The sequence below is a fragment of the Nicotiana attenuata genome, chromosome 2 (assembly GCF_001879085.1).
Source record: "Nicotiana attenuata strain UT chromosome 2, NIATTr2, whole genome shotgun sequence".
Taxonomy (NCBI): domain Eukaryota; kingdom Viridiplantae; phylum Streptophyta; class Magnoliopsida; order Solanales; family Solanaceae; genus Nicotiana; species Nicotiana attenuata.
Genome location: NC_031990.1, coordinates 30,883,796 through 30,902,925, shown reverse-complemented (window position 1 = coordinate 30,902,925; position 19,130 = coordinate 30,883,796). Strand labels below are relative to the sequence as shown.

Sequence of the window (19,130 nt, the reverse complement as noted above, 5' to 3'; positions counted from 1 at the left end):
GTTTCAACTATTTGGGTTTTATACATATAAGCAGCGGTAGCTGTTTTTGACTGTTATTGGTAACTATATATGTGACTTGATCTCTGTAACTCAATTTGAGTTTCTACGGCTATTCAATTGTTTGGTTATTGATTATGTTGAGTTGGTTTTTGATGGTTGGCAGGATAGACAAGGGGGACAATACCAAAAGGCCATATAAAAGCAGAATAGAAACAACAAGATAGTAAATTGATCAATAATGAAAGAGAATAACGGTTAGTCATAAAGATCTATTACCAACAGAAAGCGAGACTGCGGGTCAATACTAGTGTTATGAACAGTCAAGACTACCTACTCCTCGACCTGCATACCTTCCTATTAAGGGTCATGTTTTCGGTCAGCTGAAGCTACTCAATGTTTTGCCTAATCACCTCTCCCCACCTCTTCTTTGGTTGGACTCTACCTTTCCGTAGGCCCTCCAATGTCAACCTCTCACACCTTCTCACCGGGCGTCTGTGCTTCTCCTCTTCACACTCACATGTAATACACTTACAGAAAATATAATTCTAACTCATCTTCTTCATCCCAACTCTGTATCCCTCTTCTTCTCACTCTCTCCTCAATTATTGATTGTTTGCATGTCAGCTTATCTCGATGAATTGAGCTGAATTCATCTAAACATGTTTTAAAATAATTGGCTATCTGATTGATTTCAAAAGTCAAAGAAAAATCAGAGTGGAAGAGAAAAGGTTTATACCAATAATGTGAATGCAAACAATAAAGAAGGCAAAGCAGGAACGATGCAAAGTGCAGGGGCCTGGACAATTTTTTACAGAAGAACAATACAGGTAGTTGGTCAAGTTGTTGTCCAAACCAACAACATCAGAGTGTTCCACAAATATGACATGTATAATTTTCTTATTAGACAATACAGCTATGTGTGATTAGGTAATAGACACAGGAGCAACACATCATGTCACATATTGTAAGGACATTCTGAGTAGTGTGAGAAGAACTGATGATCAAGGAAGAAACGAATTGCAGTTGCCTACAGGAAATAAGGCACAAATAACACACACAGGAGAAGCATCTATATTAGGGAATAAGACAGTTAAAAATGTCTTATGTGCACCAGATTTTAATTACAATCGGCTGTGAGTATCAAAACTCACCAGAGATCTCAACTGCTCGGTCACATTCTTTCTTGATTTCTGTATGTTTCAGGAACTTTAGAGTGGCAAGGTGATGGGGATTGGTAGAGAGAACAATAGGTTGTATCTGCTAAAGGAAAACATAACTGTAGCTGCAGCAGGTTTCTTCATGAACAAGGGAGCAGAAAGTGAACTTTGGCACTTGAGGTTAGGACATGCATCATTGAAGTCAATGCAGCATATTCCAGAGTTAAAGATAAAATGGACATGCAGGTGCAGGAAAATAGGTGCAGGAAAATTGCCATGGTTGTCCATTAGCTAGACAATGTAGGTTAAAATTCCCTCTAAGTAGCACCAGTTCCATTAGTTGTTTTCAACTTGTTCGCTTAGACGTTTTGGGATCCCCACAGAGTGCCAACATATGGTAGAAAATATTATTCTGTCATTATGGATGACTACAGTAGATATACTTGGGTATGCTTGATTCAATCGACATGTAAGGTGTTAGTTGTAATAGAGAACTTTCTTGCTATGATAAAAAAAAAAAAAAAAAAAAAAAAAAAAAGGACAGAATCGTGGGGTCTGGAAAGGATGATATGTACGCACACCTTACCGTACCTTGTGAAATTTTTGAACTGATCAAAGGAATTAAACAACCAGTTTTATAAATATTAAAGGAGTATTAAATGATTATATCCTAAATAATAGGAAGTTAATTATGAATATTTCTAAATAATAGAAAATTAATTAATGACTATTCTTAAAATTAGAAAAATAATCAAATGACTCTATCTTATCATCAACATTACCTTAGTATTATTTTGTATATTCTAGAAGTTTCTCGTGTTTGGTTCCGTGTGGAAGTTTGGTTGTGTGGCAAAGGAAGGATGTTGTGATTAAACTTTTAAGTTTGCTGCGTGTGCACGTTTTGTAGCGTCTATCGTCTCGGTCAATTTGCAGTATCATCCTCATGTAGTTACCGTTCAATTTTTATACTTTGATTAGGCAAGAATGTTAAAAGAAGATTTTTAAAAATTTTGGTTTTAAATATCTGAATAATTTTTTTATAGCTAGAAATTCTAATCACCAATCTCATAATCTTAAATTGAAGATGTATCTAACATTGTGAAAGGATCCTATTGAATCAGATATGTTATAATAAATAAAATGATAATCAGGGGCGGACCTAGAGCATTGAGTATGGGTCGGAACCCAATAACTTTTGCAGTAATTCTTGCGTAGACCCTGTATTTATATTAAGAAATTCACTAAATATTTATAAATATCTAACTTTGAACCCAGTTATTATTGCATATTAATTTAAAATTACGGTAAGAACCCTTTAAACCTCAAATTATGAATCCACCTCTAGTGATAATATTAAAACAGTATAGATATCACAAGGTGACATTATCCTTTAAACAAATTAAAAGAAGAATAATAAGCTACATTGAAACGGATAATAGAAAAAAGAAGGAAGGAAATCCCCAAAAAGAGCAAAAAAGAAAAGCCCCAAAAGCTGGGCGATCTTTTGAAAGGGGTGCGCGGCTAGTCAAGGAAAAAGCCAAAGGCAGTGCTGACTCAGATTAAAAAGCCATCCACTTTATTGAGAGAATCAAGAAAGAGAAAGAGAGAAAAAGCGAAGATCTCTAGGCCTACTTGTGGCTCACAAATAACACCCCCTTTTTCTTACTGACGTGGCATACCCCCCCCCCCAAACCAAAAGGGTATTAAGTATTTTTGGTTTCTCGCCCAGTATCGGATACTTACATTGAGGTCCGACTTAATTCAAATTCGCACTAAAAAATCCGACTTCATACCAGGTTTGTACCCGAGACTTCTGGTTAAGGATTAAGTTTTCTACACGTAATATCTACAACATTGTTGAATACTTACTACATTTCATTTTATAAATTATCACATCAAATAAACTTAAGCAAATAGATGAAGTTTTAAATCTTCAAAACATTTGAAAATAAATATTAATGAGGTGCTCTAACAAATTATTTAACATATGAAAATGGAAAAAGATTTATATAATATAAAGAAAAAAAATAGACGAGAATATCTGAAATCTTCCATTTTGTAAAACTAAGAGCCCATTTGGACACAAGAATTTTTTACATTTTCTTCGAAAAAATTTCACTTTTTTTTAATCAGTATTTGACATTCACTCAGATCACTCACAAAAATTTAAAAACAATCCAAAATTATATGGCATTTTTACACAAATATAATTCTTCAAATTATATTCATATTCAAACACAACTCTAATTTTTAAATATCATTTTCAGTTAAAAAAAATCAAAATTTTTTGGAATTTTACAACTCTTATGTCCAAACGCCCACTAAAGACCAATCCTCAAACCAGACCCAAAGTCCCATAACTCAAAAGACGCAGAGAGTAAAAGTGTTTTGTGGGTGTCAGATCTCTTTTTCTCTGTTGAATGAGTAAAGTGTAAACATGTCAATTGAGAAATAATCCCAAAACCACTTCACTTTATCCATTTTATTCTCTTCTATTGCTACTTATACTAAGCTTTTCTATTGCTTAAATCTTTTGGACTTGCTAATGTCTGAAGCAATTGCTAATAAGGACCCAGCCATTAAACTCTTTGGTCGGACGATTCAGTTGCCCGATTTTCCGGCGCCGTCTCCGGCAGATACCGGAGATTATAGTTCCTTAGCTGGAGAAGCTGAGCTAGAGCACAAGGTAATGATTATAAATGCTTCTTCTTCTATATAATGACTTTATTTATTACGTATAGTGTTTAAGTCTTCCGAAGACTATTGACTTTCCTTTAGGACCATCTTGTTAGGGTTTTGGTTGATTATTTTTGTTAGGTTATACTGAAATGGAAGGGATTCGTATAGGGTATACTTTGGTTCTTTTGTTTGGGTAGGAATTTTTTTTACCTCTTTTGGCTATTAGGTCATGCATACTGAATTTTCTAATTTGGTTTCTTTCTTTATTTTGAACATATAAATTTCTCCTTTTTTATTTGTCTCCATAAATGGTTAGCTATTTTCTAATGAAAAAATTACTGAATTCATCAATTTATGCAGGAAGTTAATAGGGTTGTAAATATTTGTGTTTCAATTCAACTACTCAATCTCAATGTAGAGGGTTCTTTGTAACTTGTAATTTGACGCAAGTACTTACCCACGCCTGGTGTTTACACCTAACTAAACAATTAATCTTAAGAATCAACATATCAAAGTGAAAATGCATATCACTTAACCATGGTTAACTGTTAAAAAGTGTATATGCAAGACAATGTCTTATGTGCATTGGCTTGGTGTAAACACCCGGTGTAGGTAAATGTTTAGCATAATTTCACTATTTTTATTTGGCCACTGGCTTACCACAACTCTCCTTTTTCGAGCTTGGGATAGGCTATGATTTGCACATAGGAAGAGTTTTGTTATGCTTAAACAAGTTTTTTCCCGTTCAAGCAACAGGTTTGCTTTGTACGCTGCATGGTTGTTACATGTCCTGCCAAAGTTTCGTACTTCACATGCTCCAACATACTTCAGATATTTATATATGAGCTAGACTTGTTTAGTTTTGAACTTGTCAATTGTCATTGAATATAAAAGCATCAGAGGACACAGGCTTCTGCTGTCTTGTGTTAATTCCTGTCAGGGGCGGATTCAGTTCAATAGCTACGGGTTCCCGTGAACCCAGTAGCTTTTGTCTAGGATCTGTATTTGTATTGAAAAATCCATTAAATGTATAAAAATATTTAGCTTGGAACCCAGTCCGTTCACCCAATTAGTATTATATATTAACTCGAGATTTTTGTAGGAACCCATAAACCTAAAATCCTGGATCTGCCTCTGATTCCTGTAACTGATGATATGATATTATGGAAAAGTTGTTTAATTTCTATGTAATGTGAATGATGAATCTTTTCTTAACAACTATATTTAGTGCTCTAACTATATCATGAACCGTCCAAAGCATACTCAAGCTGTAAAAAGTACTCAAATCCTCTGTCCTCCCTCACTAGCATCTAAATGATATATGATTTCTATGTCTTCCTTTTATCTTTAGCCTCAATATTCTCTTAATGACCTCGTCATCGTTCAATGATAGGGAAGGTCAGTAGTCAGTGTAGGTATCAGGATCTAGTGAAATCTTGTTAAACACTTGCCTGACCTTGCCACGTCCATAAGTTATCCGTTATCTGAATTAAGCGTAATAAACTAACTTGTTTTACACATATTCTACATACAGGGTCAGTCTGATGATTGTAAGGATGAGAATGAACATTTGATTGCCGAGGAGTTGCAGGATCGGAATCCAATTCCAGAGCAAAGTGATATTATAGAGGAGTCACCTTCTTATAATGACTGTTCAACAGCCAAAACATCAAAAAGTGAAGAGGAACAGGCCGAAACAAGTAATTCACAGGAGAAAATCCTGAAAAAACCAGATAAGATACTTCCATGTCCTCGCTGTAATAGCATGGAAACAAAATTTTGTTACTTCAACAATTACAACGTCAGCCAGCCTAGACACTTTTGCAAGAACTGTCAGAGATATTGGACTGCTGGTGGGACTATGAGGAATGTGCCTGTAGGTGCTGGCCGTCGGAAACACAAGAACCCAGTTTTTCATTACCGTCACATATCCGTCTCTGAGACACTAACAGATCTTTCAAATGGAATCCAGCCACCTCCGCTCAAGCTCAATGGAACTATTCTTGCATTTGATACTGACAAACCCCTGCGCGAGTCAATGGGTTCAGTTTTGAGCATTGCTGATAAAACTATGCAGAATTGCTCTGGGAATGGGTTCCACAGATATAAGGAGCTTGGAATTCAGGGTGGAGATAATGGAGATGATCGTTCCGATGGATCTTCAGTGACTGCTCTAAGTTCAAAGGATAGTGATAATGGGTCGCCCGACATGCCAAGACAGAACTGTGATAGCTTTTCACCTCATTTACCTTGCTTTACTGGAGCTCCTTGGCCATATCCATGGAGTTCTGTGCACTTGAGCAATGCAGTACCTCCACCTGGTTACTATCTTCCTGGCTTTCCTATGCCGTTCGTCCCTGCTTATTGGGGTTGTGCAGTACCAGGTTCTTGGAATGTCCCTTGGATGTCCCCACCCACTGCATCCCAAAACCAAATGCCTCCAACTTCTAGTCCTAATTCTCCAACTCTGCGGAAACATCCAAGGGATGAGATTATTCTGAAATCAATGGGCAGTGAAGAAGAACCACGAAAAGAGAGTAATCCACCTGAGAAGTGCCTATGGTTTCCAAAAACATTGCGAATTGGTGATCCAGGGGAAGCTGCAAAGAGTTCTATCTGGTCAACATTGGGAATAAAACATGACGTAGTTGATTCAGTCAGTGGAGGTTCTTTCAAAGCCTTTCTGCCAAAGAGTGATGAAAGGAACCATGTTTCAGAAAACTCTTCTGTATTAAAAGCCAATCCAGCAGCAATGTCCAGGTCATTAAATTTCAATGAGAGCTCGTAAACAGGTGTCTTTGGAATCTTTGTAAAAGTTAAATGGTGGTGACAATGCAGGAAGTCTTCAGCTGTGCTATCTCCAGATTTATCTGCCACTGGCACTACTTACCCTTTTTTTGCCCCCTCATATTTACACAGTTTAGTAGGAGAAAGTTTAGGGGTAGATTCCTCAACTACTTTTTACAAAATTAGAGTAGATCAATGTAGCTGCTAGTTCCTGCCTTTTTGTTTGAGTGAGGTCGGTGCTTTTTGTTTCGTAGATGGTTTTCTTGGAGTTTAGCTTTCTTAGTTGATGTGCATATCTGTATTTGAGAAAGTGAGAAACATACTAAGAGTATTTGTATAAAGAATCACCCATGTGGTAAAATAAGTTGGAGGTAAAATGAAGAGTTTCTTATTTACCTTGTTGTTTTGTTTCAAGTGCTATTTTAATTTACCCTCATGAATGGAGCTCCACTATAAATAACCTGACCTTCCCTTTCTTCATCTAATTATTAACCCTCTTTTCCCCTGTTTTCGGGGGACAACATCTAAAATATTTGTCGATGAAATGTAATAGATGTCGCGAACCTCACTTGTGGGACTACACTGGGTATGTTGTTGTTGCATATGTAAAAGATGTAAATTGAACTATCCTGCAGTGGTTGTTTATGTTTTTCCTCTCCAGAGACTTAATGGGGTTATTCTCCAACTCCTAGCAGTTGTATATACGACTACAGATTGCCTGAGCTGAAAAAGGCAAAGCAATGGACAATGTTTGAGAGATATTAGTTATCTGGTGAAAAACTAGACAACATTCCTTTTTAGTGCGAGTGGCCAAGGGCAAAGTATAGCTTGTCATAGAGTTGCATACTTTGTTCCCGTTTGATTACCTTTCTTAACTTGTCACCTCTTCTCTATCTCTGTCATTAGCATGTGGGCATATATAGCTGTGGGGCGTAGAACCAGAACGCAATTAAGATCATGTTAGATTTTGTTTGGTTATGTAACTGATTGTGCTCAGTAATCACAATCACAATACACTCATTTTGAACCAATTAACTCTATACACATTCTTTGCTGAACTGCTACTAAAAATTGGTGGCAGAAGGAATGCAGGTGGTTGTTATCTAATGATCACCTTGTTGTAGGGTGAAGATGGGAGGGTTGGAAATGTTTAATTCAATAAACTCTTCCAACCCTTATTGTTGATACCGCTAAAAATAGTTTAATATACTTTTATGGTGTCTATGAGAGATTCATTGCTCGTCTTGGTGCAGTAATACAGCGTGCAGTCCCTCCACCCTTAATCAAAGAGCTCGAAAATCCCTATTGTAGGATTACATTGGGTTTGTTGTTGTAATGCATAAAAACAAAAGAATAGCCCGTTTGGCCAAGCTGCAGAAATCAGCTTATTTTGAGAAGTGTTTTTTGTCAAAAGTGCTTTTCTCAAAAGTACTTTTGGTGAGAAGCCGTTTGTGTTTGGCTAATTAGTTTGAAAAGCACTTCTGAGCAGCAATTAGTGTTTGGCCAAACTTTAAAAAACTGCTTCTAAGTGTATTTTTCTCAAACTTCTCAAAAAAGTACTTTTGGAGAGAAACTACTTTTTTCTGCTTCTCCTCAAAAGCACTTTTTTTTCCTTCCAAAAGCTTGGCCAAACACTTCAATTTTTGGCCAAAAGTGCTTTTGGGAAAAAAAAGCACTTTTAACCAAAAAGAAGCTTGGCCAAACAGGCTAGAAGTACAGCAAGCCAGACGCAGATACATAATGCTTTTTCTACTTATTCAGCTGTTTCTCAAGGGCGAATTCGATGAACAATGCAGTGTCTATATCTTGTTATACTTTCCTTGACTAATATTAACCAGAGATTTTAAATGGTGGGTCTTATTTGATTTGAGAGAATCCTAGACAACTATTTATGTGATCAGTCTTGTTGCTACCAAGGATTTAATTTTTCTGTAGCCTGAGGTTGCCTGGAAAGCCCAAGTCGGCTATATTTGCAAGTTATTTGTGCTTCAAGCCTTCAAATGCTTTGTTAAGGTTTTATATGGAGCGTCCAAGTATGATAAAGTTATTGGGATTGAGAATCAAAAGTCAACTTCCATTAATATTAGCTTAATTTTGGCATTACTTTCAAGTAAGTAATTCTTGAAGTACTGAAACCTTCGGCCTCTATCATCTAAAAAAGACAAAAAGAGTTTAAGCAAGCATTTATTAAAGGAGTTAAATTTATACAAGAACTATCTCACTTTGTTTATCTAATATCGAAAAAAGCAAAAGAAGAGTAGTTGAAGCAAGCATTTATTAAATACTTCATACGTTCACTTTTAGTCGTCCATTTTTTATTTTGCACTTCCTTTAAAAAAATAAAGTATATATTTTATAATTTTATCTATAATAATAATAACATTTTCAAAGTCTTGGGAAACTAGTAGTTCATGATAAGGATAAAATAAGAAGAAAACAATTATTTTTCTCTTGATTTAGGATAACGGACAAGCAAAAGTAAACTAGAAGTAAATTTAAAAAAAAAAAAAAAAAAAAGAAGAAGAAGAATTGGTGTAGCAAAAGAAGAAAGCTGCGTCTCTGCCTTACGGCCCAGATAAAGTACATTTGTTTGTTGAAGCTGAAGTTTAAGCGTGGAGATGTCCCCCTCCAAGACAACAAAGAGCAATTGAAAAGTAGGAGAAAAGATTTAAATGGTGACACGTGATGCTTCCGATGTTCTCATAATTCAAAGGCATGTTTAATTATTTGGCAAAATACACAGTTTATCCACCTATCTTGTACCCGAATTCCTCTTACACACCTGTTCACCACGGGAACAATATTACACACTCAAAAATTTCAAAGTGTGTCAATTACACACCACTTTTGACCAGTCCAAGTAATAGTTTGTGCTGTGTATAACACGCGCGTCTCTAAATTAAAAGGACCGTTTTAATCACCCAACCCTTTTAAAGATCCGACCCGCTCAAATAAAAAAATCCAACATTCAGTGCACCACCTTCCCCACCACTGCACCACCTTCTCCACCATTGCAACCCCTTCTTCTTTGTTAAAAAAATACTCTACCATAGTTAGCACAAAAATACTAGTTCAAACACCCAAATAGATACACACAAACAACATATCCAAAGAACTTCACCGGCCGGAATTTTACTTGAAACTCCATCTCCGACCATCCTTTCTTTTCTGGCATTATCTTTTCCTTTTCACAAAACTCAATAATGATGAGCCAAAAGAAAATAACGGAAAGGAAAATTTTCAGATCTTTATTTGGCACAATTGAAAGAACCACAAAGACCACTTTGTCAACAAAATTCCAAAATAAAAAATTGAAAACGTAACTTCTTCTGCAAATCTGCCCTTCTCACTGACACAACTGTCACCAAGAATCTTTCGGAGAAATTTCGGATCTTGAGCAACCAAAAGAACAAGTAGAATGGGAGAAGGTTGAATCGGGGAAGAAGCGAAATAGGGGGAGGGACGAAACCTGGGGGGGGGGGGGGAGGGCGCGGTGGCGAAGCCAGAAATATTTTCAAGGGTGTTCAAACTTGAAAGAAGTAGAAAAAAATTTCCGACAAAGGATGTTCAATATAGGTTTTATATATCTAAAATCAATATTTTACTTATATACAGAGTGTAATTTTTCGACGAAGGGTGGTCAATTGACCACCCTTTGCTAAACGTGGCTTCGCCCATTAGGGGAAGGGGGGGGGGGGGGGGGAGACGAAGGGGGAAAGACATCTAGAGAATATAATGCAGATGGGGAGGTTTGGAACTGGGAAGAAGACACACGGGTGGGGGGTTGGGCGGGGAAGAAGACAAGAGCGGGAGGGGTTATTTTTTTCTTTCTTTTTTTATTTGTTAATTGGTGTAAAAAGGAAAAAAAATATTAAAAATTAGACATGTGAATTCTTTATAAAACTTCTAAAATGAAATTTTTAGCATTTACGCGCCTGTTTGATGTGAAGAACACGCGGGTGCCACATAGCTAAAGTGGTGTGTTGTTGACACACTTTTAAAAGGTTTGAGTGTGTAATATTGTCCCCGTGATGGACAGATGTGTAAGAGGAATTTGAGTACAAGGTCGATGAGTAAACTATGTATTTTGCCTAATTATTTGGGTTAATGAAAGGTAAAGGTGGTTAATTAAGAGTTAAAACCTCATTTCGATTTGCGAACATTCATGTGCATGCACACAAGTGATCTGACAAGCTTCTTCACCTTCTCCAATTCAATATATTGTATTTTTTGTTGCATTACATGTGAACTACTAACTACTAAGATTAACGTCTAATATGATCGTTTTCCCCTTAAAATGGGCACAATGCAAATCTGAATTCGAGTCAATAAGCAAATACCATATGATATGGTTTGAATGGGTTTAAACTCCGCGATAAAGAATATCTATTAAGTAATTTATTGACGAGGAACCATTACTTCTATCACATAATCTAGTCCTGCTGTATTGTATGTGGATAGGATTGATATTATTGCAGTTTCAATTGTTGAGAATTAATAGAATAATAAGGAACTCTAGATGAATACTCTTAAGACCTAAAAATTTAAATGAAATTAGCTCTTCTTTTTCTAATTAAGAAAGAAAAAGAACTTTTTTACAAGTCCCGTTTTGTTTGGCATAGTACTACTACTATTTATTTCTATCTAACAAAAGTTCACGATACCTTTCTGAAGTGTTGACTTCGAAATATGCTATTTTTATCCTTTTACGGTCCACAATAAGTGATTTTTAGTTGTTTTTACACAGATTAAAAAATTTACCTTTTTACATTAATTAGCAATAAAATTTATCATATTAATCTTTACTATCTCTTCACTTAAACACTCCGAACAAATACTCCGACACTATTTACTCCATGGGCAATGTAAGAAAAAAATAATTAATTCATTCTTGAAATCTGGAAAAATCACTTATTTTGAACTATAAAAAAGGCTAAAAAAATCACTTATTGTGAACCAGAAGGAATACCTTCTACTAACATATGGAGAATTTCTCATTCCTCTCGTAATGACAAAATAATCTCTTCTTTTTCAGGTCAATCCCAGAAAGTTTGATTTGTTCCTTATATAGCAAAATCTTTTCCATCACTTATTTCAGATTCAAGTAATATCTTCAATTTGACTTTTCCTCTTTTTCCAACTTGCAAATTACTCTATCCTCTTAGACTTAAGCTTTTCCAAGTCAAACTAGGCTTATGTTCAGGGCACGTAGCACTATTTTTAACATATATAGATCAAAACATAAATACGACAGTCTGTCATTAAATTACGTTTTTTTTCAAAAGTCAATTTAGGTCAGAACAAAATAAAAAGGAAAAAAGTATTCCCTCCGTTCCACAATAAGTGAACAATTTGCTTTGGGCACACCTATTAAGTAAATACTAAATTTTAGACAAAAATAGTTAGTGTGACTAATCTATCCTTCATTAAATGTTGCAGCATATTTATAGTAGCACTTACTTCTCTTGTCAAATGTGAGGAGTAAATGACTTTTTAAGGATACGTACATAAGGATAATTTTGAAAAAATAAATTAATTTTTTTCTTGATTATATAAATGGACACTTATTATGGACCAAAATAAAAAAGTAAATTGATCAGTTATTGTGGACCGGAAGGAGTAGTAAAATAATCTATTAAAAGGGCTTACTAAAGGGAGTAATAAATGGGAAGCACTACCTTTTTTTTTTTGTTTTTTTTTTTTTTTTTTTTTTTTTGTGGGAAGCACTACCTGAAGACCCAGAAATAATCGGATCTGAAACCTTTCTTATTCTTTAAATAGCCATTTCGTAGATTTCTAGGAGCTCCACTTTACTTACTGTACGCCAAGTGCCCACCTTATTATAACCCTCTTTACTTCCTCATACTGTCACAAATTACAGACCCATTTTCCAGTTAAGAGAAAAAAAGAAATCTATCAATGGGGCGTTCCGCTTTCGTTGTGGCTGTTTTTCTCATGCTTTTCTTCTCTCTTTCTCATGGTAATTCTTTATTATCTTGTCTCTGCTTATTTTTGTGGACACTTTTTGTGTGCTCTGCTATTTTAATTACCTTTTTTTCATTGCTAGTTTCCTTACTTGCTTTGATTTGTGTAGGGATCGGCAGAAAAATGATCGGTTCTTCTTCCCATGGCGATACCCATAGAGTTTTACTTGAGGTTTGTCTCCCTTCTTTCAGTTTAATTTTCGTTTTTAGTCCCTGAATATTGACAAATTTTTAATTTGGTCCTTCTACTATCTGATTGAGCAATTTTATCTTTCAAGTAATTGAGATGTGCTTAGTGAGATATTACAAGGATTAAAACAGAACTTACCAAATAACTGAAGGATGAAATGTGCAATTGACATTTCATTTTGAATCATATTCTATATTTCCTCTCTTTCAATTTATATAAACCTATTTACTTTTTAATCGGTGCTAAAAAGTATGACCTGTTTCCATATTTGTAAAAAATTTACCTTTATGCAATACTTTATAGTTATACAAAATATGCGTGCCTCATTTTATACCATAAGTTCAAAAGCTTCTCTTTTTTTGTAAATTCTGTAGCCAGTAAAATAGGTTCACATAAAGTAAAATAGGTTCACATAAATTTAAAGGGATGGAGTATTTCTAATTTCTTTGCAACTCTGCTTACATGCAGAGTTGATCTCACATCCATATAGGAAATTGATGTTAATTAGTAAAATAGATAGAATTCATATAAATGATTTGGAATTTCGTTAATATTTATTATTTGGGTTTAAAAAAGAAGAGCATTTTCTTTGGATATTTGACATAACAGGAGAAATCAAGTGCAACATATGACCTGGACTATATAGATGCTGGGCCAAACTTCAATTCTCATGGTGGTATTTCTGCTTCTCCTCCTCCCCAACGAGCAACACCTCCTCAAGACTTGAACTGATTGTTCTTTTTAAATTTTGCAAGCTCTATGTAGTTTTCTCTTATATCTGTTGATGGGACTTGTAGAAACTTGGGCTTTCTTTATTGGGCTTTAAAGTTGTAGGGTTTTCTTTTCCTCTGCTTCATTTTCAGTTCATGTAATGACAAAATGTTTTGTTTGTTGTGTTCTCCTTCTTCCGTACAAATTTTTGTTAAATTCCGTCATTCACCAACATTGTAAATGACACCCGATGACAACACATAACGGGAATTGACAATTTTTTAGTCTTATATTAGGTTTTGGCAAAGGTAACCCCAAATAATTGGCATTATATAACCAATTCTAAAAACTATCCTATTTTATTATTTATTCTCCTAACCGCTTGCTGCCCTCCCTCTATTGTTCGCTGGTCCCCTCCCCTTTCTTGTTCTCTGCCTTCCCCTTCCCTCCCTCCCTCCCTCCCTATTCGAAATGAGATTAAAATGGTGGATTATATTAATGATAACCTCTTTTATGGACCGTTGTCTCCGGCATATTTGTCGACCACAACGGTATATACATTGACTCCGGGCTCTGGTTACGAACGGTACGATATTGTGATTAATAGTACTGTCACTTCTACTCTTCCACCACTCATTAATGCTCTCGAAATTTATAGAGAGATATAGTTTGCTAGAAAACCAGAATGTATATGAACAGTCCGTCGTCTGTGGTGTGGAGTGAAATAAAGGATTTTTTCATCGAGGAAATCGAAGGCCGAGATGGAGAATAAGAAGGATAATAAATTTGTGATATATATTTTGCTATACACGTTTTATTATGTATTATACAATGTGATATACAAATAATATAATTAGTTTTGTGTTATACACTTGGATATACACTATGATATACAAACTATAGACAACTATCAAAGGAAAATAAATTTTTGATATACACAAAGAAGAAAAATAAAGTTGTGATATATATATTGGTATACATGTTATACAGTATGATATACCAAAAATAAAATTTATTTGTGTTATACACTTGGATATACACTATGATATACAAACTATAGACAACTATCGAAGGAAAATAAATTTTTGATATACACAAAGAAGAAAAATAAAGTTGTGATATATATATTGGTATACATGTTATACAGCATGATATACAAAAAATAAAATTTATTTGTGTTATACACTTGGATATACACTATGATATACAAACTATATTTATAATTTTTAACATTTTTAATGCTTGTGAGAAATAATTTAAAAACCTAGAAAAAAGATTGTAGAGATTTGGGAGAAAATCTTGAAAGATTTTTGAATTCTAACGAAAAAGAAATAAAAGCCTATTTTTGGGGTGATGGTTGGGCCACTAGAAGAGAGAGAAGGTCATTAAATTTTAAATTTAGGCTACGTGTGCCAAATGCTAAAAGATAGGCTATTTTCTGCCAATTATTGGACTAAGTTGTTATGCAATGCCAAATCCTCCTCTATAACAACATTATGCCTATAACAACAACAACCATCTTTACGATAGTATGCTCTTTGTAAAATTACCTCTCTATAACAGCCATGCAGATTTTCTAAAATTATTACAAATAATAATTCTAAATATTTAAGCAAATATTTTATTACTTTAATGTACAACTTATAATAGCTATATATATTATCTTAAGGATAGTAGTATGTTCCATGAACATATGCACATCAANCAAATGTTATATCTTGCATTAGAAAAATGCCAAGATACTTAAAAGATCTATTTATACTTTTTGAAGATATGCATATCATTCTTTTTTTATTTGAAGATGTACACATGATATACCTTATATTGGACAATTACCAATAATATGTAAACGTAATCTATTCGTATTTTTTAATTGTGTGCCGTAGAGTTCAAATATTTGTGCGTTTAGTTAAGAATTTTTTAATAATGTATTAGATTTCTTTAGCATTTAATTCGTGAAATATTTATATCTTGTGAGGTTTTGAATTTAAATATTTTATTAATTTTTATATATAATATTATAAAAGAAAAACAATTAATTTTTGGATAATTTTTCTCTATAACAGCCAAATATACTTAAATGCCAAATGATGTTATAGGTGTATAACGGCCATTCATTATAAAAGCCGAAAATTTTTGGAGAAAACGATGGTGTTGTAGAGAGGTTTCACTGTATAGCAGATCCAAACGTATCTAATTTTGTTTGCCACTTATTCCTTATTTCCTTTAATCAGGTATGCATAAATAAGTGTTTTGTTGATTAGGTGGCTAATCCTAAATAACCTTAGTTGCAAATAATAAATGCTCATTAGCTTCTTAATCTAGTAATAGTAATTATTCTTGATCATATGAAAAGTGTTTTTATAATACTAGTTTAAGAGTATGCGCGTTGCGCGTGAATCCTTATCGATGGAAATAAATTTTAAAATATAACATGAATAAAATTATTTGATTTTCTATATTACTTAAATAAGCATAGATTTAAAAAAAATGGAATGTTATAATTTAAACGGTTTTATAAATTAGAGTATAATTTACTGCTAATTTTTATATGTAAATTTAAGTATCTTATCTATGTTTCACTTGTCAAATATTGTAATTGGGTTTGTGTTTTAATATGACCATATATTATAATATATAAATAAACAATTAAAGTATGTTATATATTATTACTAGGAATTAAATTATTATTTTTATACGTAAGTCTATCATTTATTTAAAGATACTTTCTTTCTCGTCCTAATGTGCTTATAGCGAACTTTAATGTCTGGAAATTTAAGAAATAAATTTATAGAACTTAAATATGAGGAGTTTTGACATAGTTCAAATAAGAAAAGATTTAATTCCAAATTTTTATTAGAAAAATTATTAATTTACACTTTTAACAAATGGAAAATTATTTTTAAGAGTAAAAAAGGAGAACGACATTCTGCTAAGGGGCTTCGTGCTTTTAATATACCAGTTTTTGAGTACGCGTGTTGTGCGTGTATTTCATCTTAAGAAGTACAATATTTTGAAAAACTAACATAAATCATATTTTGAAATTAGTGTTTGAGTTACATAATAAAAGTAACAAAAAAAAAAATATAAAATCATGAAAATGATGATTTGCCTATTTAACTAACTCAATAAAGGAAGAAACTTTACCCTATAATAGTCCTCAAAGTTCTAAATTTTTGTACTGCAAAAAATATAAATTAGTAATTATATTTATAATTATATCCAACATAAAAAGCACTTAGGAAGAGTGAAAAAAAGTTGATCAACATTCATGTTAGAATTTTATGCTTTTATATTAATATAGATGTAAATAGATAAATTATACTTGTTTATCAATGCAAATAATGATTCTTAAAACACATTGCATTAAAGTTATAGCAAAATTTAGTGAGTTAAATCTAAAATTATAAATATTAGATAAGATCTTAAATCTCTATATAACCTTTTAACATAACTTATTGAAAGAACTCCTAGCTTCGATTTCGATTCCTTGTAGTTACGTCCTTGCTTCGTTTGCCCCATCGAAAAATCGGGATGCTCATTAGCCTCCATTTTATCCGTATACAGTCATAATTACTAGATTTCTAGTTCATCATCATATATGTTCAGCTACGTGAATTTTTTGTAGTACGATGACAATGAATAACATTAATAGATCTATTCACACATATTTTAGTACTTTTAAATTCTTCTTTAAATACTCATCTAGTTTAATATTTATTTACTTTGCATTCTATATTCTTTTACATAACGATCTAGTATTATATATTAATAGCAAAACATTTTAAATGATGTATCTAGTGATGATATAATAATACATATCACACCTTCAAAAAGCTAATAAAAATAGTGTTCCTTACTCAATGTACTATCTTTAACATAAGTATCGGTCTTATTTTTACTGTGAGAATATTATAAAATTTATTATTTTGATAAATTTGTTATTTTTATGTGATGACGCTCTACGATATAGCTCTTGCCAAAGCTATCGATTGATCCGAAGGTATTAGAGGAGTTAAATAATTTTTGACAAATATATCCTCTCTTAGGGTTTTTCCATGGAGGATACACTTCCAATATTACTGCCACTATATCAAGCCCAACAGGAATATCAATAGAAATTAGCGTGGAAATAACGTTTGCTTTTGCAATGTTGTTAGGGAAAAGCCCCATTACTAATAAGATTGGATATTGGACCCGTTATTTGGTCGTTTGGGAAGAAATGAAAGTATTATCTGTACTAACTTTATTACTATAATTTATATGTCCTGTGATGCAAATCGGAGAAAATTTCCTGAAGTTATCAGTAGTCACACAACTAAAATCGCTGGGCAAAACTCTATTGGACTCCATTATCGTGTTCATTCTCTCCCACTTACATTTGTTGATAAAAAAGAGCGGTGATATCACTCAAAACTTGAGTGCTAGTAATATAACCGGAATTGACCTCCGGCAAAGTGCTACTAGTCGAACCTTCATGGGCCTCAGAGATAAACCTAAATCCACCGGGAAAGATGAATTAGAAGGAGAATTTGAAAATTAATTAGTTATCTATAAAGAGAAAGAAAATTTTATTCTAGTTCCGCTTCTTGCTCTTCCAATTCAAAAAGATTTGCAGGAAATTGCCGGTTGGATTGGTCCGACCAAGAAAGACATGGGGCTTTTCGGCCTTGCTTGGGCCCAGTGTTGTATGGCTACCTAGAACTTTGATACACATTTAGGAAATTTTACCTCCTATGGCAAAGGTTGATACCTTATTTATCATAAATAAATATTCTTTTAAAAAATTATCTTCTATAGCTACCTTTTAATTTTAATAGCAAAATATCTATTTATGACCACTTCCTACCTTTAAGCAATTAAATAAGTTGTGTATCATTTTTCTCTCTCCCTCTCTCCTCCTTTCTCTTTCCTCTTTTTCTCTTTTTCCCCTGTTTTTTCCTCCCCTGCTTTTAGAAACCCTAGCAGGGGCTGTGTTCCGCCAACGACAGATCCGGCCGGCGATCACTTTCCCCCTTCCTTGTTGTGTCACCCCTAACCCCCTGCTCCGGCCGGCGATTTCTTTCACACAGTTGTGTTACACATTCTAAATTTTTCTTAGATTTTGCATTGATCGTTCATGTTTGCCTTGTGAGATCTGAAGAAGTTCTGTCTCTAGTTTCCGTTTGATCCTTTAAATTGGTGTTTCTTCAACAACTGTCTTCATTTAACCGGCAGCGACGCCACACATGGCTGCAGCCTGGATATCGGTGGATTGGGTGTCGCGCCCCCTTTTTCTTGCGAAATCGGGTTTTGACATTTCTGGGACTTCTTTCCGTGAGGGTAGAGAATTGGATTTGAAAGAGTCACCCAATAGATTTAAGGTGCATTAGGGCACCCAGAGCAATTAACTCAAACAACCGATCTACATCACCAGAGATCGAGTAAGGGCTCGAAATTACCTTGAGGGGAAGGTGTTAGACACCCCTCAAAGTCCACAACGGTGGGTCCCGGCCGAACTTAAATTAAGCGAATTAGTCTTAAAGGGGAAGGAAACAATTTGGACAAATACAACATTCAATTTATTTCAAACAGGAGTATAGGGGGGTCCTAAATTTTTTAGCCTATAGGATCATTCCATGC

At 34.0% G+C, this 19,130-nt stretch overlaps 1 protein-coding gene across 1 annotated transcript; it reads left to right on the top strand.

Moving 5' to 3' along the window:
• LOC109206418 (cyclic dof factor 3-like) lies at positions 3,505–7,029 on the top strand. Its single transcript, XM_019369241.1, has 2 exons — positions 3,505–3,843; positions 5,371–7,029. The coding sequence occupies exons 1-2, from the start codon at positions 3,703–3,705 to the stop codon at positions 6,622–6,624; spliced, it is 1,395 nt and encodes a 464-aa protein (XP_019224786.1). The 5' UTR covers positions 3,505–3,702; the 3' UTR covers positions 6,625–7,029.